Here is a 24,466-nt window from a genome sequence, read left to right as displayed (position 1 = left end):
GGCGTTACTGTTTATTTCGTTTGCTGGGTGCCGCCCCTGACTCTCGGTAAAGGGTTTGCCGAGTGCCCGAGAAAAGGCTCTCGGCAAAGACCTATTTACCGATATAATGGCTGGCGAGTGCCCTTTGCCGACTGTTACGCTCGGCAAACATTTTGCCGAGTGTTATTGTGTATTTGCTGAGTGTCTGAGACACTCGGCAAAGGGCCTGGGTCCGGTAGTGATTGTGAGGCGTTAAGCACTGGATCTTGGTACTTTGACAAAGCGTATTACATATATACTATAGATGTAGATTAAGCATTGACCTGATTTCTCTTCCATTCTCTTATTCTTCCTTGTTTGGAATAATATCTTTCTTTTTTATGTAATCTAACTAAATAGTGTATATATACATATATATCTTTTATTTTCTATCTAATTAATTGATAAAAAAGAACTAAGTAAACCATTTTATGTTGGTGGTGAACCAAATTATAATATTTTGTACGGTCATGAAGAAACCAGAAATCTTATTGATATTGCACATTTTTCTCCTGTTACTATTCTCCCATCATCACAACTCAATGTTTTAAATCGTTGTACTAAATAGCGGCGTTATATAGCTGCTGGGCATGCAGAACTTTATGTTAAATGTTATAGCCGGAGCAATAGCTCCAGCCAACCAGACAGTCGCATTTGGTCATACCACTTGCGTGGCAGCAGGTAACTAGAGGGCACTGTCGGAACACCAACCCTTTTGTTGCCAGGTGTTACGTGTATCATAGTACACGTAGGTACTGTACCCCAAATGGTGGCACATCATTACGTGGCCAATGGTCCTCTCCAACCTTGGCGCATGCCTGTGTCTCACACCTCGCCGCCCTTCTTGATGAGACCTGAGCCGAGCTGGCGGGTCATAAGTGGCCAGGAGGATCGGAGATCAAACAAACAAGACGTGGCGGCTATAGAGTGTTGGCGAACAATATCTAACAATGGCGACCCCGGACGGTATCCAGGGACTGTTCGGATAAGATAAAGTTAGATGCTAAATTTGTTGGAGTTTTTAGTTTTGGCTAAAGTTTAGCCCATCTCATTTGCAATCCTGTTTGGAGAAGCTGGTGCTACAGTTTAATAGTTTTAGATACAGTTTAATAGTTTTAGATATTAGTACTTAGATCCAATGTTAGAAAAAAGTTAATAATGTTGCATGCTCTTCATGTGATGTGATGGTGGCACCGAGATGCTATCACTGTTTAGAAATCCTTTCCCAAATTGCCAATACGTTTGCATGATTTCTTATATGTGTGACACGGCGGTTTAGAATGTTGATTTGTCTCTCCGTACAACCGAAGAGATAGATTTTCAAGGGTTTGGTCTAGCATGTGCTTAGTACTTTTTTTAATCATTCTTAGTGCACAGGTTTATTGCACTGTTTCCAGGACTGTCATATCAACTTTACAATTGGCTGAAATATACTCTCTCGGTGCATAGTTTAATTGCACCGTTTCATAGGCATGTTGCAGCATTTAATTCTTGTATGATGTCGTGATCAAATGTGAGATAGATGGTCTAGTGAAATATACCAGTAGTCTCTAAACTTCTTCAAATACTCGCTCCATTCATTTTTGATCCATCTATTTAAACTGAAATTTTCTCTTTTTATGCTCCTATTTGAGTTATCGTCTTGGAAATGATATGGACGGCCATTTCGGTTCACGTACAAGGTAACTCCTTTTAAAAAAGACTGTCATGCATGCAGACCATGAAGTCCTCGTAGAAAATTGGTGGAGTACATAATGATGTGATAAATTAAATAATAAGTAGGATCGTTCTTCTTGATCATTGTGTCAAGGTGAAATAAGTTTATCAAAAGAGAAAGGAGAGACTATATCATCTAAGTATCTAAACTCTCCAATGCATACCTTTGATCATTACATTTTCATCTAAAAATAATAGCACAAAACCTTTTTTCGATGAAGCTAAATAATACTATGTGCATGTGACCAACCTGAATAGTATATCAAATTTAAAAAAATGTACTGATAGCATGCAATTCATGACATAGGCGGTATTAGTAGCTAGTATGCCCTTTTATTCCGATGCCTCTAAATTCCAAACAAGCTGGCCAAAGGCCATCAGGTGCCATTGCTAGACTTGTCGAAAGAGAACTGAATAAAAAAATAATAGAGGCACGTGGAGAGGGAGACCAACCGGTCCTCATGTGTGTGTGGCTCTCACGTACCCGGCGTTGCACGCCGTACAGCGGCGACCCCGCGTCGCTGGTCTATAAAACAGGCTCCTCTTTTCTCGCCCGTTAACAGACGAGCTCCTCAGTGCAGGAGCCACACATCATACAGGTGGCTAGCTCGCTCGCTCATCATAGTCCGCTCGTCCGTAGCTCTGCGAAGGAGAGCGGGAGCTCTTGCTCGTGTGGTCGATCGACCGGGAATAATGGCAGGCGGCGGCGAGGCGGTGCCGTTGCTGGGGACGAAGCGGAGGCGCGAGGGGTGCCCCGGGTGCCGGCTGGAGGAGGCGAACAAGACCAGCACCGGCGTCCCCTACCTCAACTTCTTCTACATCTGGATCGTCTGTCTCACCTCCAGTGAGTATGCATAGCTACTAATCCACATATAAAAATCTCCCGTTCTTTATTTTTTTTCCGTCTACTTTTGATCCTGCTGCGTTTTGTTTGGAGCCATTTTTCCTCCCTCTTACTGAATCTTGGCGAGCAAAGGGGATTATATACAGTACGTGGACTAGTAGTATACAATAAAACTGTTAAAATAAAAGCAGCGTGCTCATTTTCCCTTTCTCTCCCTGGTTCATAATAAGAAAAGGGGATAATCTGTTTCAGCATGCATGTAGTATTACCTCTTAGCACTTTAAAAAAAAAACTGTATACACCCATAGCTCCGGTCGCACCCCGTAACTCGACCGAAAGGTAAAAGGAGAGTTGTGAGTTTTTTTCGCCGCGTTCAAAAGTGTAGGCGCAACATGGCATGCTGCTGTCCAAGATTTCAAAGTTTAAAAGCTAAGCGGACATCGCGTACATAGACTCGCTGCACGTAGATCATGTGCTCGGTCGATCGTAAGGCCTGAGGTCAAATCGTTCCGGGTCTGTGCACGCGTACATGTACACGTACACGCAGGCGTAGCCAGGTAGCCACTCGAGCTGTATGTACCAAATAATCTTGCAGCTCCTGCTGGCTACGTAGATACATCAGCCCGGGGGGGGCGCCGGCCCTGTGCTGTGCGTGGTGTGGAGCCGCGCAGTAGTGGCGCGACGCCAGTGGCCCGCCCTGACCCACAAGCCCAAACCGCCCCCGGGCCGTGCTTCACGCCCTCACCAGGTTCACGCGAATGATTCGGTGCTTCTCCCTGCCGCGTCACCGGGGACCCCAGCTAGGCAGAGATGCCGGCCGGAGGACGCCCTTGCCGGGTCTCCTGTCACTCACGTCGTAGAGGCGCTGTGGGCCTGCGGCGCCCGGGCCCGGCCCGGAGCGATCACCGGCTGCGTGTGAATCACGTTGGCGCGGAGCCTCGGTTGGTGGCTCCGTCCTGTGCGTACAGTGCGCCCACGGCCACGCGTGCCGTCCCTGCTCGATCGCCTCCCTTGGGTTCATTATGGATCGGAGGAAAGGAGCGGGTCTTGGTGGTGCCGGCATCGTGTAGTGCTGAACTGTTGGTGTACGCGTAGTACGTGCGTGCGAGCTGGCTGGCCAGCGAGCGACCGACTGCTTAATAATGCGGCCGCCCAGGATGTGATGTCGTCGTCTATGGGCGATGAGATCGCGCAAGTCGACTGCATATACATGTATATGCGTATATATACATCTGTCGCTGTGCTAGCCAAGTCTAGAAACGTCGTGTCCGTGAGGGCAGCGCTCGCGTACGCGACGAGTAGGAAGGAATCGCGAAGGGAGGGGGGGAACATCAAGGAGCTGAGCTGGAAAACGACCTTCACGGCTCCACGCTACTATGCTTCGCATGTGTTGCTGTCTATCTGGCACGAACCGCCGGATGCGTTCCTGTCATGACAGAATTAAAAAAAAACTTTAGTTACCTATCTGCTGAGAATAAATTTTAGTGTCTTCGGTCGACAGGTTTTCACGTGAGATAGGTCAACTCGACGTGGGGCCGTCTGATTGGCTCTCCCGAGCTTGCTGCTCTTGCATGCCTTCCCTGAACTTAAGAACGAACGCGGCGTCAGGCGTGTCGAGCAAGCTCAGCTATTTGCGAGTAATAACAAACTCCTACGAAGGCGCACGCGAGGAAGGAAGTAAGTCAGTGGCGGAAGAGTAGCGGCTGCTAACCGACCAACGAACCCCGAAGGGAGCCATGCCGCCGATGGTGACGATCGTACCGGGTCGAGTAGCAGCCTGTGCACCATGCACGCCGCACTCCGGAGAGGAAGGAACCAGCTGTCGCCCATTCCATCCACTACCGGCTCCGGCCGTCGAGGCAGACCATGGACGGCGTCGGCGAGGCGGCGCGGTGGCGCGAGGGGTGCCCTGGGTGCAGGCAGGAGAGGAGGGTGCAGGCGAGTGACCGGATACCGTACAGGGAGTTCCTCTACATCTGGATCGCCTGCCTCTGCGCCAGTATGATTTATCTATCCGTATGCGTCATATCCTCTACGCACAGGAAGAACGATGCATGCATGGGGAGTGGCCGTGAAGTTCGTGGGTCCTGCCTCCGCCGCCGCCGCCGCCGCCGCCGCCGAAGTGCCGCACCCAGGCGGCCGGAGGCGGAGAAGCAGCGCCCGCGCGGCGCGCTGACGGGTGCAAGAAGGCCGAAAGGCGGTTTGGGTCGATCAGTAGATGGGCTTGCGCAATTGTGGGCCTGTTAGGGTAGGGGATCGAAGCGGGCTAATATTGTGGGCCTCTAGTGGAAGTAGCCAACGGCACGGTCTCTCTCAATACTGCAACCACCAGCTAAAATCTTGGCCTGGGCCACCACTGCAAGGGCTTGTCAAACAACTTCGAGTGTAGAGGGGGCAAACCATTCGTATTGTCAGATCTTATTCACAGTGTTTTTTTTTTACTTTATCTGTATCAAGTTGATGCAAACTTTTTTCCCAGTTTTCCAGTTCGATCACATCAAATTAGTTTTATGTGTTATATTAACCCCTGACTTCTTTTTTTTTCCTGTTCCAGCCCTGCCGATCCAGTCATTGTTCCCATATCTCTACTTCATGGTATGTATAGATGTTTTAATCTGAACATTTACCTTCATCGACATACAAAAAGCCTGAAACACTTTGATTCTGGAATATAATGGCTGTCAAATGTTTGTCGTTGTTACAATGCAACAGATCAGAGACCTGAAAATAGCAAAGCAAGAGCAAGACATCGGGTTCTATGCTGGTTTTGTTGGTGAGTAATGCCTCCTCTCATGGTTGAGATTTCACATCTCGTTTTTCTATATTTTTACACTCTTAATCTCAATCAGGTCACATGTGCATTTTCTTTTTGAAACTTAAAAGCAGGAGCACTGCTATATCAATAGTTGAGTAGACCACAGTTATTATGGTAGTTCGATGATACTTGTTGTCATTTGTTACTGTCCTACTGACTGTAATTGTGGCTTCCAGGGGCAACTTATTTCCTTGCCAGAACCTTCAGTTCTGTTCCATGGGGCATATTCGCCGACAAGTATGGAAGGAAGCCCTGCATTGTGATCAGCATCCTCTCAGTGTAGGGAACATAATATTCAGACCCATTGTGGGAGCATACTCAATTGCTTAGTACTTCATCAGCAAATGGGCTGAAGTAAACCTGGCTTTGATTTTCTAGGATTGTGTTCAACACACTCTTTGGCCTTAGCACAAGTTACTGGATGGCAATTGTGACTAGGGGTTTGCTTGGGTTGCTCTGTGGTATACTGGGGCCAATCAAGGTAACTTACTGTCTCAATTGCTGGCCCCAGTTAGCGAACTACAGTAGGTATTTAGATGCTCATGGATGCATATGTATTTTCCAGGCCTATGCTACGGAAGTCTGCAGGAAAGAGCACCAAGCTCTAGGAATATCTCTTGTAAGAACAATCCCTAGTAGCTCTTGCATTTCAAACCTTCAACTTCTCCCTTTGAACAAATCTTCAGTCTGTAGTGTTCATCCTTACTTGCAGCTAACTTAGGTCTAACACTATGTCTTAGGTTACCTCATCGCGAGCGATAGCTCTTGTTATTGGACCAGCTATTGGTGGGTTTCTTGCACAGGTGAGGACAACTGCACTTCCTATAGTCTCATAAAGCAACCGTTGCAAAAAACACGACTAAAATTATCTATCATCTATCCTGTATTAGCCTGCAGAGAAGTACCCAAATATTTTCTCGAAAGAATCCATATTTGGGAGGTAAATTATTGCTCATACTATTTTTATTACATTATTGATTTCTGTATCGTCTTGAGCATAAGATAAACATTTGGAATTTATGTCTACTTTCAGGTTTCCGTACTTCCTCCCAAGCCTTGTCATATCGATACTAGCAGCAGTGTCATGTATTGCATGCATATGGCTTCCGGTATGCCACATCATCTCCAATACGATTATTTTCCTTGAAAAATCAAAATGGCTATAAAGAAACCAAGTGAAATATATTGGGATTCATATGCCGTTGTTCAGTACAAATTTCCAGAACTCCGGCACAGAAAAAAAGCATTTCTTCCAAATTTTTCATGAAGATTTTTAGAAAGTTTCTTAGCATTTATCCAATCTTCTCAGGAAACCCTGCACTTCCACGATGATGAAAAAGTAGAAGCTATTGATGCATTGGAAGCACAAGTTGCTGACTCGAACTTAGAAGGTGGAAAATCTAAAGAAGCTAGTGGCACATCTACAAAGAACCTGCTAATGAACTGGCAATTGATGTCAGCAGTAATCCTCTACTGTATCTTTTGTCTCCATGACACAGCTTATCTTGAGGTGATTTCTATTCTCTATTTCCGAATCCTTATTAAGTGATCACTAGAGTAACTTCTTCAGTAACAGTATGTTATGAGAGGATACAATAATATCATACAGTACTAAATAGCTTCTGAGCTGCACATGGCGGATCCTAATATGTTCTCCAAATATCATCTTCAGACATTTTCGCTCTGGGCAGTGAGCAGCAGAAAATTCCGGGGTCTGAGTTTGACCTCCCAGGATGTCGGTACTGTGCTGGCTGTCTCAGGTATGTGATATTTGTTTGCTAGTTTTTAAGAAAATAATTGTTGCACATATGAAGCACAATCCAATCCCAAAAAAGAGAGAAACATGACACGCAAAGTAAATTAAATCAACACATAAATAGCATGCATTCTTTTACCACTTCCAGTAGCATTGCCGCTGAGTAATTTACCTTACGACAATCTCACTTGATCCTTGCAGGTGTTGGTGTTCTGGTATATCAACTTGTTGTTTATCCTTTCCTTGTCAAGTATTTCGGAGTAATCAGGCCATTACGCCCCGCAGCGGTATGTGAGAAATACATCTTCGTGAGATTTGCTTCAGTGCACCACTTGTAAAAAAAATAAGAATCTTACACAAAGTAGTTTAATGTTAAGTGGCGAAACAAGTATGCATCAACTCGATAAAATAAGTTAAATTTATCATTAGATATAGACTTAAATATAGGTGATGGAGAATATTGATTGATTCCTTTTTATGAAAACTGAGTAGGTGTGCAGGACAAATATTTCTAAAGGATATGTTTTGAAGCAAATCCCTACCTTTGTTAAGATACTTCTCCTTATATTTCAAATGGGTATTGATTTGTAGGTCTTGTCTATACTTCTCCTCACAACATACCCCTTTATGGCCAACCTACAAGGGACGGAGCTCAAAATACTAATCAACGTAGCTTCGCTCTTGAAGAATGTGTTCTCTGTGAGTCAGCTTCTTTTCTAATGCATGTGTATCAATCTTCTTAAGAGAAAATAAACTCAGTCCTTTTCAAGGAACTTTTTTTTCAATTCTGATATATGTTTGAACAAAACAGGCTACGATTACTACTGCGTGCAACATTCTGCAAAACACCGCAGTGGTAAGCATCACTCCTGTATGATAGGCTCCTTGATTGTGCTCAATGCATCCGCGCCATCATTTTTCTAGATTCTTTTTTTAGATTAAGATTTTTTTTCTAGATTCTAACTTCTTTGACGAAACATGTGCAGACTCAGGAACAAAGAGGTGTTGCGAATGGCATCTCTGTGACTCTCATGTCATTGTTCAAAGGTGTGGCTCCAGCGGCAGCAGGAATTCTGTAAGTACCACCTTATCTTTATCAGGACAAAAATGAGCAGGGTTTCTTTTTTTCCCGAATTGCTTAGCTTATTTTCTTGTTGCCTTTTGTTTTTTATAGGTTTTCGTGGGCTCAGAAGCACATGACTGGACTGTTCTTACCAGGTATTAAAAAGTTACTTGTGATGGATATGGCATGTATTGCTTGTAGGATGGCAAGCATTTAATCAAAACCCAACGAGTTACTGATGAGTGCGTATTCTTGCTTGGCTAATGCAAAACGCAGGTGACCAGATCCTGTTCCTGATGATAAACATGGTGTCAGTAATTGGGCTACTTCTGACATTGAAGCCGTTTTTCAACATGTCGAGTGCGTTGAGGCGTTCATAGCCATGTACTGTACATGTTAAACCAGGGGCACTGGTCAGATAGCAGGCCTCGGTATAGAACCTCGAGGATTCATGTACTATACCGTCCCATACTTTACGCCTTATGTTCAATTCTTTAATCAGTGTAAAGGGGGCTCTCCGGAATTTTTGTGTAAACTCCGAAGCACCAGATGCTGCGTGGATATATATACATATATGATAAAATGAGATTGAGATGAGCCCTGCAGTCCCTTTATTAACTTTTTTCTTTTTTACCTACCGAAGACTAGTGTCTTGTATCAGGCCAAGTTCATATTTTTTTTCCCCTTTCTCCTCCATACCTTGTTCCATCTGCTACATTCCTGCATTACAGACAATTTATGGCTTTACAAATTACAGGAACTGTTTGATAATTTTCTGATGGAATCTGTAAATTATCTTAAACACATGGTTCACACAGATAGAAGGACCAGAATTTTGTATCTTACCTTCTAATCTCCAGAGCATTGAAGATGTTTGAGTAGGTGCATGACGTACCTGTGTTTGAAGATGTTTGAGTAGGTGCATGACATACCTATGTTTGTCATTTGAAATAGAGGTAATAAATATCAGATCCGGAGCCACGGAACTGTACACATAGCGTACTTATTCTAGGATAAGAGGTGAGACATGGTCCATACCCTACACCAGTTGTAACTATTCGTATAGGAGTAGGACTAGTTAGAACGGAATGAAACTACCCGAGTGGTACTCGGGTAGGACTTCTAAGCTCGTATTTAGCTAGGATTTCCATGTAACCCTGTCCTCTGGACTATATCAGGGCGGGTAGGGACCCCCTCCAAAAATAATCAATCTAAGGTAATACGAACCACCACACAAGATGTAAGGTATTACGCATACTGCGGCCCAAACCTATCTAAAGTTTTATGTTCCTGATCTCAGCGACACCCTACCTACAATCTACCATCTCGGGGTATCCCTCGGTGGGTTTGGAAGTTAAACACCGACTGCTGATGCGCCAGGTAGGGGTGATCATGAGCATCTGGGTTCGGCCGACTCTCAGGTTCGGCTAGTGTAAGCATCTAGGCCCAATTCACCCCCCCCTCTTGGTCCATCGATCCTTTCAGCTAGGCTGCCAGATCTTTAGCATGGAGTGCCCCCTACTCTTCCTCAAGGCGGTGCTCTAGGTTTTCATGTATACCTCGGCCCAGGAGGCTATAAAAGGAGGCCCTCTCCCCCTCATTTTTATCCCTCATCTTGAGCGGTTGAGAGACTCAATAGTCTTCACCAGAATATCTCCTACTTCCTGTTAAGGTCCCTTTCTCAGAGTTTTGCAAGTTTTCAAAAATAGTTTAAGACTCCCCAATGGTGCTCTCAAATCGCTCAAGGTGTATTGTCCTCACCATGGTCGAAGATTTTGACCATCTTCTTCCTACGTCTAAGGCTGGTATGTGGAGTTTCATGGGTAGGAAGTGTGTAGCACACCTTGGTTACCTTTGTTGCCGAGCCGAAGAGTGGTTCACAAGAGGTTGGTATCCGATCAAATTCCGATCTTATAGAATGGATAATGTTCAGGGGAGAGGGAGAAAATGGACTCACACTTTTGGAAACTTTTGGTCTTTTATTTGTACTCCTTATTTCTAAATTTTGGAGATGTATGGGTCTTTGTCTCCTCTTTTCCTTTTGCATTATCTCTCTTTTTTTTTTAAGGATAACCCATACTCTCTTGGTACATGCAGAATTTTGGAATGGAGTATTTATTGGAGTAGATCTTTCCTGGATGGATGGGTTCGCTATGGAGATTTTGGGCTGTGTTGTGAGTGGAGATTATCTGGAGAAGGTGGATTTCGATACCCGGAGTAGGTAATCAACATACCAGATATTTTTAGACTAGCAAAACAATGGGTACGCAAAAGAGAAAGATGGTAGATGACAAATACCTTCCTCGAACGGACACACCATTTGCCAAAGTTCAAAGCAACTCCGGATAGCTTATATTGGCTCAAAGCAACTCCGGATAGCTTATATTGGCTCAAGTAACAAAATATTATGGCTCTAGATAGGACAGGTGAACCATAAGGGGATATCTTTACCTTGATTTATTTTAAAGAAATTCTGAGAGGTTCCTAGTACATGCAATTTTATTCCGGTTCCAATTATCTCAATTCTCATAACAACTTAGATTTAGAAATCAAGCTCATGCTCCCGCAAACTATGATTTTCAATTATAACAATAACCAAGTGCCAACAATTTTAAGTACTAGGAGAGTAAAAAGCTGTATACGAGGCACTTGCAGAACATGAACAGAGCAACTATTCATCATTTCCATGATAAGAGCTTACACAGATTTCCACACATATGAGACTTCTTTTATTTGAAGCATGAAACATATTTTTTTTGGATTTTTGAACATAAGACTCTAACTTTATTATTATGTTTATTATTATTATTTTTTTACTGCAACTAAGGCATGACGACTCTTGAAACGAAGGGACGGGTCGGATGACTTACCTGGATACACCTCAAGCTTAGATGAAGCTCAGTTCTACTGGTTGGGGTCGTGCTGCTGGTCGGGTAGTGCTGTTGCTAGTAAGGGTAGTGCTGCTGCTAGAAAGGGTAATGCTGCTGCTGACCGAGGCCCAAATGGGTGAAGACGCCGGAGAGGTCGTAATGCATGGATGTGGTCATTCCTCAGTTCTACTGCGTGAGGTCGGTGTTGTGCGCAAGGTCCTTGCTGATCTGGTCCTGCTGCTAGCCCAGAGCGTCGACTCGGGTTGTGAGGTTCACAATCCCTTGCATGATCGGGTTCTCATAATCATAGCATGCCGAAGTCGATGGTCCCATCTGCGGTCCATAAGAACTCTGCATACCTGGGGGTAATAGAATCCCTGCTCAGGGTCATACCCTGTGCTGCCTCCAGCGGCGGTCGAGCCACCATGAGTATAATGCTCATAGGTGTCCTCGAAGCTCATGTGTGTCGTAGACGGTCCAGCCTGCTAGGAAGTCTCTGCCTGGGGTTGAGGCTGCGATGGTCCTGCCTGATCTTGCTGGGTTGTGCGTCATGCCTGGCCTCGTGTTACCGGACCGGCAACACTGCAGTGAGCCAACTCCTTCTCCTTCATCTACAAAGTTAGTCGCTTGATCGAGTAGAGGGAGAATCTCGAGCATGGGAGCCCGAGCATGGAACTCGATTTCTCATACCCAGGATAACACATGAAGAGAGAGTTTCCCGGTCCCTCGTGCATCAGATGTCCCCGCATGAAGTGCTTTAGGCCAACTCGGAGCTAGTACGCTTCCGTCAAAGGCAAGTAGGTGACTGGGTGTTCTCCAACGCACCGACATGCGCAGCGATGCGTGTAACCAGAGAGGTTATTGTTGACGGTCCTTAAATGCGAAATCCAACCGTCAACTATACTCACAAATAAAGGAAAACCATACCTCTTACTCACATATTTGTATCACTAACCTAGTTCCACAGCTATTTTTCCTATCAAGCCATTCCAGGGATGCAAGTCCGAAATAAGAAGAAAACACAAAGAATACGCAGCACACAATGCACACAAGATCATTCGCTGCACGACACAAGATTGGAGGGCTCACAAACTAGAGCAAATGAGTGCTCCAAGGCACAAATCATAGAGGATCAACACCAGGGCCCACCTGTCAGCCATCCAGAGGAAGGCAGACCCAGGGGAGGACCATCTGGGTTCGGCCGGCCCTAGGTTTGGCTGAACCTGGATGGCTTCCTGGCTACCAGATCTTTGGCGTGGAGAACCCCCTGCTCTTTCTCAAGGCGGTGCTTGTAACATTCCATGTTTTACCCTAGGGTGTTTAGATAGAAAAATTTGTGAATTTCAAAAACTTTTTGCGAATTAAATTGATTTGAATTGGTTGATGGATTTTACTTGCTGGGAATTTCCCATTCTGCTATTTTAAATGTGTGAGATTTGAATTTGCATAGACCAATCAAATTCAAATCCAAACCCTACTTTCTAACACCCCTAATGGGCCACCAGCCCACCGGCCAACGCAGCCCCAGGCCCAGCTGACCTCCTTCCCTCTTCTCTTTTTCCTTCTTCTCCCCGCACGCGAACTGGCCCAGCACCACCGGCCCAACCAGCCATCGCGAAGTGTTGCGACTCCTCGCCTCCTTTGTCACCTCGGGCAGCTGACAGGCAGGCCCCACCCGTTAGCTTTCCCTTCTTCCTCCGCCCGCGCCCTCTCCCGGCTCGCTCCGCCCGTGTCGCCGCTCACCCGCTCCGCGACAGGGAGCCCAACCGCCGCGCCCCTGCTTTTTCCTCCGCCCGCGCCTTTTTCCCTTTTCCTCCCCGCCGCGGCCCCGCTCGCTCGCGTCATCCGCCAGCCCCGCGCGCCGCCCCACTCCACGACAACCCGGCGTAACCGCCCGCGCGCGCGCTCCCTTTTCCCCGGCCGCCCGCGCCGCGAGTCCTAGCCCTAGCCCCGTGCCGTAGCCGCAGCGATGCCGCCACGCGTCCCGACCCGGCCGTCGAGAGCACCCGGCCGCAGCCACTCCCGAACACTAGGGCTGCCCCATAAGAACCCCACGGCCGCCGCCCGAAATCCTAGCCTCCTGCGTCCCTTTTCCTTTCCCGCCGACGCCGCACCAGTGAGAGGGAGAGAAGGAGGAGGAGGAGCAGTGCAAGGAGGTGGAGGACGATGAGCTGCGCAAGGAGGAGAAGGCCGTCGCCGCCGGAGCTCCGCCACGCCTGCGCCCGTACGACGACATCGACGCACCTGCGCGCCCTGCACGGCCCCAACCCACCGGCACCAACCCGCCACCGCGTCGCGCCCCCTCACTAGCGAGCCCTCGGTGAGCACTGTTGCCGCCGTTTCCTTCCTTCCTGCCCTTCCTGCCGGCGTAGCCGAAGAACCCTCCCTAACCTGGCCGTAGGACCCCCCATCCCCCTCCCACCGCCATGCCGACTTTTCATGCAGGAGCCCGACGCGCCGCCGTCTTCCCCGCTACCGCCGTCGCCTCACCGCCGCCGCGTCGTGCCGCGGGCCCGGGATGCCGGTGCCCCGCGCATGGCACGGCCACGCCTCGGCCCTGGGAAACCAGGACCCGCGCGCGTGTGTGCACCGAGCCCAGATCGCTCCCTGCCTCGCCATGTTTGCGCCACGGCCTTGCCGTGCGCGTCAACCGCACCATCGCCGCGACGTCGCGTTCGCGTCGCGGCTAGGCCTTTGAGGCCTTTCCCCGAGCACCCTTCGGGCGCCACACGCACACACCCGTGGCTTCTGCGCACGCACGCACACACCCTTGCCCACTGCACTGGATCTAGCCAATGCCGCACCAAATCCCACCGAGGCCGACGCGTGGGACCAAGCTGTCAGCGAAAGGAGAAGGAGCAGAGGCAGCCCAGCCCAACAAGGAGGAGGAGGCGAAAGGAGGAGGCCATCAACTCGCCGCGGCCCAAGAAGCGCAGCAAGGCCAAGACGAGCCAGTCAGCCCACCTGCCCGAGCCGACCTGCAGAGCCGCAGGCCAAGCTGATCCGCGAGCCGAGCCGAGCCCTGTTGGGCCAATCGAGCCGGCCCAACTGAAATTTAGCCCACAACCAGGCCGAACTTTTTCCTTTTTTTTTCCGGCCTGACCCGAGGGGCCCACCTGTCAGCCTCAGGGCGAGGCTGACCAGTGAAGCCCGTTGACCGTGGACCCACCTTGACCGTTGACCGCTGACCGGTCAACGCTGACGTCAGCAGGGCCCACTGCTGACGTCAGCAGACCCGGGCCCCCCTGATGACGTCATGCTGACGTCAGCATGCCACATGGCACGCACTGGTGCTGCCACATGTCTCTGTTTAATGATTTTCTTTTCCGAAATTCCTTTATTAATTTCAGAAATAGGTTTTTCCTTAGAAAATTCATAATAAATCAACCGGACCTCCGAAAATTATGAAACCAGTTCCATAATTCTTCTAAAATCATGAACCACCCGTTAGAGTAGGCATTGTGGTGATTTGGATCTTATTTGCAGTGTTTTGTGCATATTTGCACTTTGGTCCCTACTCTTACTCGTATTTACGAATAGGACCCGACTACGAGGAGTTGACCGACGGCCAGGACTACCCGGAGGCCCAGGAGGACTTCGAAGAGACGCCAGGTTCACGCCCATCTATGATTTGAATTCCTATTAGGCATTGCTTGTAGATGTGCTATCGCTATATGTATACTTATATCGAAATGAACCTGCATGGCCCATTTTATGTACCTTGCTCCTTGCCAACCTATCTTACTTGTTTATTATATAAAATACCTTGTAAATCCTTGAACGAGCATGTGTGGGAAACATGTCGATAGTCCTGGCGTGTGTGGAGTGGTTCCCTTCAGGAGTTGGTGACTAGGGTTCAGCCGGGAGTGGGCTACCTAACTCGATCGTGGATCGAGGGCTTGGGGTGTGTATCTTGGCACACCCTACGGAGTACCTGTGGCGGGTACAGCTTGGGTTATGTATTTGAGGTGATTGGGGCACCCGTTAAGGGTGCAGTCGCGGACCACCGTGGTGGATACGCTTTTGACGAAGATGCCCGCTTCGGCAGTTAAGGACCGGGTGAGAGTAACTATGAGTTGTGGGAATCTGTTAAGCGTGCACGCCACTTACCCATTATGAGGGTGGGCCCGGTCCGGGGTTAGCAAGCGCGGTACCAAGCCGGTAGGAGGATCGAGTATCGGTGCAGGGGAAGGAGGTGCTGACCTCACGTTCCCCGAGACGCATGGGAGGCTTCACAGTCCCGGGGCGACCTTTTGTGGGAGGATGCGCCCAATACCCGGGAAAGCCGGATGGTGCCGTGGCTCCTAATTCCGTTTCGGTAGACCGGTGTTTCGTATATTAGTCGGCTGATCTCCGGCTAATGTCGATTCGAGTGGGTCCAGGTGTACAACCCCTGCAGGGTGAAAACTGTACGTATAGCCGCGTCCTCGGTTATGGACATCCCTACTCCTCTGTTGCTCTTATTAGTTAGTGTTACTCATGATCTCTACCTCCCTCTAGAGCAACTTCCTGCCAGGGGGCAGTTGAGATGCGAGGAAAGGGAGTCCTCACATCGTCTTGGTGGTTTTGGAAGGCGTGTGTGACGGGGATTCCGGGATGCCGGAAGGGACCGAGTCGGGAATGAAAGGAGATGTGTGTTCATATATATATATATATATATATATATATATATATATATATATATATATATATATATATATATTTATATTGCATGCATAGGGAAACCCCAGCTTTACCTCTTGAACTCTGTTATATCCGTAGTATAGACCACGATAACGCTTGCATACAGATGGTGACGTGAACCTATCCCATTCCTTGGGGGTTGTCTGGTACGGTGCAGGATCCAATCCGGAGTTCGACTCCAACGACGACGGGTGGTACGACTGAGGCCCGAGCTACGCTCAAGTCGCCTGTGGAGGAGGTTCCCGAAGATGATGAACGGCCGAAGACCCAGCTACCGTTTTGCGCCTTCTGCCTTTTCGATCTAGCCGAGAGGCTTGTAATAAATTCCGTACTACAGATCCTCTGGATTTATGTAATAATTAAACCCGTGTTTGACCTTATAACGAGTATGACTGTGATATGGTGCCTGAAATGAGTTCTGTATGTGATAGCGCTTGATCCAGGGACTATCACGATGATACAGGGAGTCGGATTCCTTGATCCGGGAATCCGGTTCGTTTCAGTTGGTATCAGAGCCATACTTGACCGTAGCACGAGCCTTAGACATGGTCGGTAGACCTAGGGAAGTCTATACGATTCTATCCACTTACTATAACACCTTGGACTATTTTTCGTCGATACCTTGACTCTGTTTTCCTCCACTCTTGAGTTATTCTCTTACCTACGCTGACTCAATTCTCACGTTCCTACGTAGGGTAGCAACCGCGATGACGACCACGATGGAGAGTGTGAACCACGACCCCGAGCTGTACGCGGAGTACCACCAGAGGGGTGTCCTCAAGTGGTTTGAGCGCGTAGTGGAGCACATCGGCATCGACCTAAACTGCGTCAAGCTCTCCCTGAAGTCGACCACCGCCCCCCCATACTACTCCAAGATCGCCACACTCATCGTCTTGCCAGACCCTGCAGTACCCGATTTTGAGGGTAAGATGGTCTACGGCTTCGGCGTACTCACCGAGACAGCCGTCCAGTCAGCCGCTCGGAAGATGACGATGGAACTACTCGCCCAATTCTGGCAGACCAAGTTTGCGGACTCCTCTTTCCGCTTACTACCTCTGGTCGTCCTGCCCAATGAGGATCCCGAGGCTGTCTACCTAGAGATGTATTCTGCCCCGGTTCAGGAGACCGGAGGGGACCAACCCATGGTCCACACCACCGGTTCTTACCTCTACGACCTGGACCACCTAGCTGTGAACCTTTCCCAGGAGAACGAGCAGCTCCACCTGGGATTCTACGAGAGTGTGACGCACATCCACGTTCTACTGCACGAGATTCAGGGATGGAACCAGATCTACACCACAGCCCGGAGAGAGGCCCGCCGCAACCAGGTGTGCTACATGGAGGCGAACATGATGCGTCAGACCCAGACCGAGCAGAGGATGGCCGCCGAAGCAAAGCTACTCCAGACCGAGACCGAGCTCCAGAAGCTCCGGGAGGAAAAGGCCGAATGGGAGCTCAAGGAGAAGGACTACCTCACCACCATCAGCAAGCTCAAGGATCGGGCAACCGACAGTGAGGCCGAGTGCCGCCAGCTGCAGACCCAGGTGGACGACCAGCAGGACTTCATGACCCTTCACGGCTACTTCGAGGCCAAGGTGGAAGATCAGGTGAAGGAACTGGAGACCAGGCTGGAGAGGAACAAGAGGAACATCGCCTTGCTGACCCGCACCGCCGTATACCTCCGCGACATGGTCGCACGCGCCTTGCAGACGTGGGAGATTTCTGACTCCATCCGCGTCGATGAGATCCACTAGCTGAGGAACCAGCTACTCGAGGGGAGTCAGCCCATGGTGAGGAAGGAGGACTTCAAGCTCATTCCCATGGAGCTTCGCCTACACCTGTGCCCCCACGAGGAGATGCCGCCCGCAATCGAGACCGAGGAGGTGGTGGAGGCCGTCGCTGCCATCGACGCCATCTTCCCGGAGGACTACCCGGAGGACTATAAGCGCGTGCTGTCCTACAAGAAGCCGCGCGTCACCTTCTACTAGAGAGTGAGTCAGTGTCTTAGGTAGGGGTAGATGTAGGATCAGTAGCCGCCGATGGTCCATTCCGGCGAGAGTTCCCATGAGTCTTGTTCTGAGCCGATGACATGTTTCCGGCTAGCGTCCTATGATGTCACGAGTTCAGGTAGACATGATAGGAGTCGCCACTCTTTTTGTAAGCATTCACGATGTATTCTTAGAGTGTGAGTTGGGGGTGTTATCTTGAAGGATTAGGTGTTGACCTCGAGATAACACCAGTGTTTCCTTGTACTATCTGCATGATGTCTAAATGGATGGGTGTCATTTCTTTTGAATCTCGCATCTTTTGGATAATTGCTTTTATTCTGAATGTTATTGCTTTTTATTCGTGCATCTCTTCAGATAATAGGCATGTTTTGCCCATGTGTGTATTCTTTTACTTTGGGTGGTGAGTGCCGACGTTTATATGAGAGGTTTTCCCCTTCACCTTATACAGGAAATGTCGATCCGGAGATCAGACCGCTTGATGGCCCGCTTCGAACAAGCCGCTCAGGAAGAAGCCGCAGCCGAGGCACGCGGACGAGGCTGCCCATTTGGCCGTGGCCGAGGACGTGCTGCCCCAGCACGTGCGCCGGCAGCAGGACGTGGAAGAGGCAGAGGACCTGCCGCGAGTGCCGCACCCCGCGTCTTTGGGGAGGCACACCGTGGAGACGAAGCCAATGAGGACGAGGTCGACGAGGAAATCGACGCCGAGCCCGCACAGCAGCCACCGCCACCACCGCCGACACTCGCAGAGATCATGGACAGGCAGACTCAGCTACTCCAGCGCCTGGCCGAGTCAGTTGATCAGAGGAACAGCGGGGTCCACCATCATGGCCCGCCTGAAGAGGACCTCCAGCGCAAGATCGAGAGATTCATCCGCCTGAAGGCCCCGACTATCAGCTATGCCGAGGACCCCTTGGAGGCCGATGACTGGCTGAGGGTGATCGAGACCAAGCTGGACCTCACCAACTGCACCGACGAGGAGTGCGTCGCACTCACCGTTCACCAGCTCGAGGGCACTGCCAAGTCATGGTGGGACAGCTAGTGTGACTCCCATCATGACCCAGCACACATCTCATGGGAGGAGTTTGCCAGGGCATTCTGTGAGCAGCACGTGCCCCGGCAAGTGATGATTCAGAAGGCCCAGGAGTTCCGTACCATGACTCAGGGTACGATGAGGGTGGAGGAGTACGAGCGCCACTTCACCAAGATGATGAGGTACGCTGCAGACGACACCAACACCGAGGAGAAGAAGCAGTTCTGGTTTCTCCAGGGACTACACCACGGCATCCGTCAGATTGTGACGGGATGCGAGTACCCATCGCTCCGCAGCTTGGTCAACCGTGCCATTGCTGTGGAGAGGGAGAGACTGGGATGGGAAGACCGGCAGCGCAGCAAGAAGCGCCAGACCGACCACCGTGTACGAGACCGGCCCTTCCAGAAGGCAAGGAACGCGCCACCCCTGCCACCGAGGAGCGGTTTCCGATCCGGCTCCAGTCAGCCGAGCAGGAACTACGGTGGGGGAGGCAACCACTACTCCGGCAACAAGACCCACGGATGACAGAACCAGGGAGGAAGCAGCTACCACCGCCAGCAGCCGGCACAGAGGACCAACAGTGGCTCGACGCCGTTTGTTTGCTTCACCTGCAACAAACCGGGCCACAAGTCCTATGAGTGCCCTGAGAAGAAGACCTCGACTCCAGCTCGCGCGCCTGGCTCCGCCGGCAGGCCCGCTCAAGCTCCACGCTCTGTAGACCGTGGCCGCCTCACCCACCTGACTGAGGAGGAGGCCCGGGATTCCCCCGACGTCGTGACAGGTGAGTACCTTATCAATGGCTCTAAGGCCTTGGTGTTATTTGACTCTGGAGCCACTTGCTCCTACATCTTTTCGAAGTGTGTTGCACAAAAATCCCTTCCGATGACCCCGAGAAGCCATCCTATCATCACTAGCTCTCCGCTGGGAGATCATAGGTGCACACTAGCATGTAAGGGGGGTGAGAATCATGATTCAGGGACTGCCGTTCACCGCTGACTTGACATTACTGCCGTCAGAGGGGATAGATGTCATACTGGGGATGGACTGGCTGACCGCACACAAGGGTGTCATATCTTGCTCGCCCAGGTTGGTGACACTGGAACACCCTAGTGGGAAGAAGATCGAAGTAGAACCGTTGAAGTCCCGAGACGTATCTCGGGTGTACAATTTGAACAACTTGGAGAAAAGGACACTCGAAGACGTACCAGTGATTTGTGAGTATCCAGACGTGTTTCCCGAGGAATTGCCGGGTCTACCACCAGACAGGGATGTCGAATTCGTAATCGACCTTGTGCCAGGGACGGCACCGATCGCGAAGCGACCCTACCGCATGTCCGCAGAAGAACTCACCGAGTTGAAGAAACAGCTGAAGGACCTGCTAGATAAACAGTACATCAGGCCTAGTGCATCGCCGTGGGGATCACCCGTGTTGTTCGTAAGGAAGAAGGATGGAACCATGAGGTTATGCATCGACTACCGATCGTTGAACGTCGTGACCATCAAGAACAAGTATCCGTTACCCAGAATCGATGATCTGCTTGACCAGTTGAGAAAGGCCAAATTCTTCAACAAGATTGATCTGAGAACCGGGTACCATCACATGAAGATCCGGGAGTGTGACATTCCGAAGACAGCGTTCGTGACCAGATATGGCCAGTACGAGTTCACCGTAGTATCCTTCGGACTGACCAATGCACCCGCCTACTTTATGAACATGATGAACAAGGTGTTCATGGAAGAACTGGACAAGTTCGTCGTAGTCTTCATCGACGACATCTTGATCTACTCCGAGACAGCCGAAGAACATGCTGAGCACCTGAGGATAGTACTCGAGAGGTTGAGGCAGAACCAGCTGTATGCTAAGTTCAGTAAATGCGAGTTTTGGCTAGAGAAGGTTGCCTTCCTAGGCCACGTGTTAACTGCACACGGGGTTGCTGTAGATCCCGAGAAGATCGAAGCAGTGTCCGAGTGGCAGCAGCCGAAGAGTGTTACCGATATCCGAAGCTTCCTGGGATTGGCAGGCTACTACCGGCGATTTATTGAGAACTTTTCCAAGATTGCCAAGCCTATGACCGAGCTACTCAAGAACAACGTACCATTCGTATGGTCACAAAAGTGTGAAGCCAGTTTTCAAGAGCTCAAGACCCGACTCACTACTACCCCAGTCCTCACTCTTCCGGACATCCGGAAGGACTTCGTAGTCTACTGTGACGCTTCTCGTCAAGGTCTGGGTTGTGTGCTGATGCAAGATGGCAAAGTTGTTGCGTATGCCTCCCGACAGTTGAGGAAACATGAAGAAAATTACCCTACCCACGACCTTGAACTCGCAGCTATAGTACACGCCTTGAAGATTTGGAGGCACTACCTAATTGGCAACAAGTGCGATATTTATACCGATCACAAGAGTCTGAAGTATTTCTTCACTCAGGCAGAGCTGAATATGAGGCAGAGAAGATGGTTAGAGCTGATCAAGGACTATGACCTGAATATTCAGTACCACCCCGGCAAGGCTAACGTCGTAGCAGACGCCTTAAGCAGGAAGCACTATTGCAGCAACCTGACGGTTCGCGACGAGCAACCCGCACTGTACGATGAACTCGAGAGGCTGAAGTTAGAAATAGTAGAGCAAGGGCACCTGAACGCAATGACAGTCAAGTATGATCTAGAGGATCGGATCAGGCAAGCTTAGCGATGATGCCCGGAACTTCAGAAGCTCAAGCGAGCAATGCGAGATGGAAAAACGACCGACTACAGGGTCGACGACCAAGGGACCGTATGGCTGAAAGGTCGCATATGTGTTCCCCAGGATCAAGGGATCCGTGCCGAAATTCTGAATGAAGCGCACAACTCCAAGTACGCCATACACCCAGGATGCACGAAGATGTACCAAGACCTGAAGGACCGTTTCTGGTGGAACGACATGAGAACGGACATAGCCGAATTCGTGGCTAAGTGCGACATTTGTAGGAGAATCAAGGCTGAACACCAGCGCCCTGCCGGTCTGCTGAAACCACTTGATATTCCCGTATGGAAGTGGGATGACATTTGCATGGACTTCATAACAGGGTTACCCCGAACTCTGAAGGGCAATGACTCCATTTGGGTAATCGTTGATCGCCTAACCAAAGTGGCACACTTTATCCCCGTCAAGACCACATACACCGTGAGTCGACTATCCGAACTGTATATGGAGAATGTTCTGAAGCTCCACGGGGCACCACGAAGCATAGTATTAGATCGAGGCCCTCAATTTACCGCAAAATTCTGGCAGAGCTTGCACAAATCCCTAGGGACTCAGCTAGATTACAGCACCGCCTTTCACCCCCAAACCGATGGACAAACCGAGAGAGTGAACCAGATACTCGAGGACTTGCTTAGAGCATGTGTGCTAGCCTACGGGAGTGATTGGGAGAAGAGTTTGTCCTATGCTGAGTTCACGTACAACAACAGCCATCAGGCCAGTTTGCGGATGTCACCCTTCGAGGCACTTTATGGCAGGAAATGCAGAACACCGCTGATGTGGTCAGAAACCGGGGAGAGATCGTATTTTGGCCCAGACTCTATCGTAGAAGCTGAGGAAAATGTCGCCAAGATCAAGGAAAACCTGAAGATAGCGCAGAGCAGACAGAAGAGCTATGCCGACAAGAGAAGGAGAGACCTCTCGTTTGAAGTTGGAGACCACGTGTACCTGAAGGTGTCACCGCTCCGAGGCACCAAGAGGTTCCATGTCAACGGGAAGCTAGCTCCAAGGTTCGTTGGACCGTATCCGATCGTCCAAAAGATCGGAGGATTGGCGTACAAACTGAAGCTACCAGAAGGACTTGCTGGAGTACATCCAGTTTTCCACGTATCTCAGCTACGCAAATGCTTGCGAGTGCCGGATGAGACAATACCCCCAGAGGCAGTGGACTTGCAAGAAACGCTTGAGTATGTAGAATACCCCGTGAGAATACTGGCCCGGGCAGATAAGGAGACTAGGAGGACCTTCATTCCCTACTGCAAGGTTCTTTGGAGTAATCACTCAGAACGGGAAGCCACTTGGGAGAAGGAATCCGATCTGAAGGAGAAGTACCCACACCTTTTCGAGGACCAGGTAAACCTTTAATCTCGGGGACGAGATTCTTGTGAGGGGGGAGTCTGTAACATTCCATGTTTTACCCTAGGTGTTTAGATAGCAAAATTTGTGAATTTCAAAAACTTTTTGCGAATTAACTTGATTTGAATTGGTTGATGGATTTTACTTGCTGGGAATTTCCCATTCTGCTATTTTAAATGTGTGGGATTTGAATTTGAATAGACCAATCAAATTCAAATCCAAACCCTACCCTCTAACACCCCTAATGGGCCACCAGCCCACCGGCCAACGCAGCCCCAGGCCCAGCTGACCTCCTTCCCTCTTCTCTTTTTCCTTCTTCTCCCCGCACGTGAACCGGCCTAGCACCACCGGCCCAACCAGCCATCGCGAAGTGTCGCGACTCCTCGCCTCCTTTGTCGCCTGGGGCAGCTGACGGGCAGGCCCCACCCGTCAGCTTTCCCTTCTTCCTCCGCCCGCGCCCTCTCCCGGCTCGCTCCACCCGTGTCGCTGCTCGCCCGCTCCGCGATAGGGAGCCCAACCGCCGTGCCCCTGCTTTTTCCTCCGCCCGCGCCTTTTTCCCTTTTCCTCCCCGCCGCGGCCCCGCTCGCTCGCGTCATCCGCCAGCCCCGCGCGCCGCCCCGCTCCACGACAACCCGGCGTAACCGCCCGCGTGCGCGCTCCCTTTTCCCCGGCCTCCCGCGCCGCGAGCCCTAGCCCTAGCCCCGTGCCGTAGCCGCAGCGATGCCACCACGCGTCCCGGCCCGGCCGTCGAGAGCTCCCGGACGGAGCCGCTCCCGAACCCTAGGGCTGCCCCATAAGAACCCCACGGCCGCCGCCCGAAACCCTAGCCTCCTGCGTCCCTTTTCCTTTCCCGCCGACGCCGCACCAGTGAGAGGGAGAGAAGGAGGAGGAGGAGCAGTGCAAGGAGGTGGAGGACGACGAGCTGCGCAAGGAGGAGAAGGCCGTCGCCGCCGGAGCTCCGCCACGCCTGCGCCCGTACGACGACATCAACGCACCTGCGCGCCCTGCACGACCCCAACCCACCGGCACCAACCCGCCACCGCGTCGCGCCCCCTCACCAGCGAGCCCTCGGTGAGCACTGTCGCCGCCGTTTCCTTCCTTCCTGCCCTTGCTGCCGGCGTAGCCAAAGAACCCTCCCTAGCCCGGCCGTAGGACCCCCCATCCCCCTCCGGCCGCCGTGCCGACTTTTCGCGCAGGAGCCCGACACGCCGCCGTCTTCCCCGCTACCGCCGTCGCCTCACCGCCGCCGCGTCGTGCCGCGGGCCCGGGATGCCTGTGCCCGCGCACGGCACGGCCACTCCGCGGCCCTGGGAAACCAGGACCCGCGCGCGTGTGTGCACCGAGCCCAGATCGCGTTCGCGTCGCGGCTAGGCCTTTGAGGCCTTTCCCCGAGCACCCTTCGGGCGCCACACGCACACACCCGCGGCTTCCGCGCACGCTCGCACACACCCTTGCCCACTGCACTGGATCCAGCCGATGCCGCACCAAATCCCACCGAGGCCGACGCGTGGGACCAAGCTGTCACCGAGAGGAGAAGGAGCAGAGGCAGCCCAGCCCAACAAGGAG

At 50.7% G+C, this 24,466-nt stretch overlaps 1 protein-coding gene across 2 annotated transcripts; it reads left to right on the top strand.

The window, feature by feature from the left end:
* The first annotated feature begins 2,279 nt into the window (after nt 1-2,279).
* On the top strand, nt 2,280-8,817 carry LOC112893969 (probable peptide/nitrate transporter At3g43790). Of its 2 annotated transcripts, XM_025961513.1 has the most exons (17): nt 2,281-2,578; nt 5,133-5,173; nt 5,291-5,351; nt 5,570-5,672; nt 5,772-5,874; nt 5,959-6,012; nt 6,134-6,196; nt 6,284-6,333; nt 6,427-6,502; nt 6,703-6,903; nt 7,066-7,153; nt 7,351-7,436; nt 7,741-7,848; nt 7,961-8,005; nt 8,136-8,224; nt 8,324-8,367; nt 8,489-8,817. In XM_025961513.1, exons 1-17 carry the CDS (start codon nt 2,428-2,430, stop codon nt 8,590-8,592), a joined length of 1,467 nt encoding a protein of 488 aa, XP_025817298.1. In that variant the 5' UTR covers nt 2,281-2,427; the 3' UTR covers nt 8,593-8,817. The 2 variants fall into 2 exon arrangements, with proteins under 2 accessions (XP_025817297.1, XP_025817298.1); XM_025961512.1 differs by having other exon boundaries at nt 2,280-2,578; nt 5,772-6,012.
* Nucleotides 8,818-24,466: the final 15,649 nt, after the last annotated feature.

This window comes from Panicum hallii, chromosome 5 (genome assembly GCF_002211085.1).
Source record: "Panicum hallii strain FIL2 chromosome 5, PHallii_v3.1, whole genome shotgun sequence".
NCBI classification, from domain to species: domain Eukaryota; kingdom Viridiplantae; phylum Streptophyta; class Magnoliopsida; order Poales; family Poaceae; genus Panicum; species Panicum hallii.
This window is presented reverse-complemented; position numbering and strand designations above follow the sequence as displayed.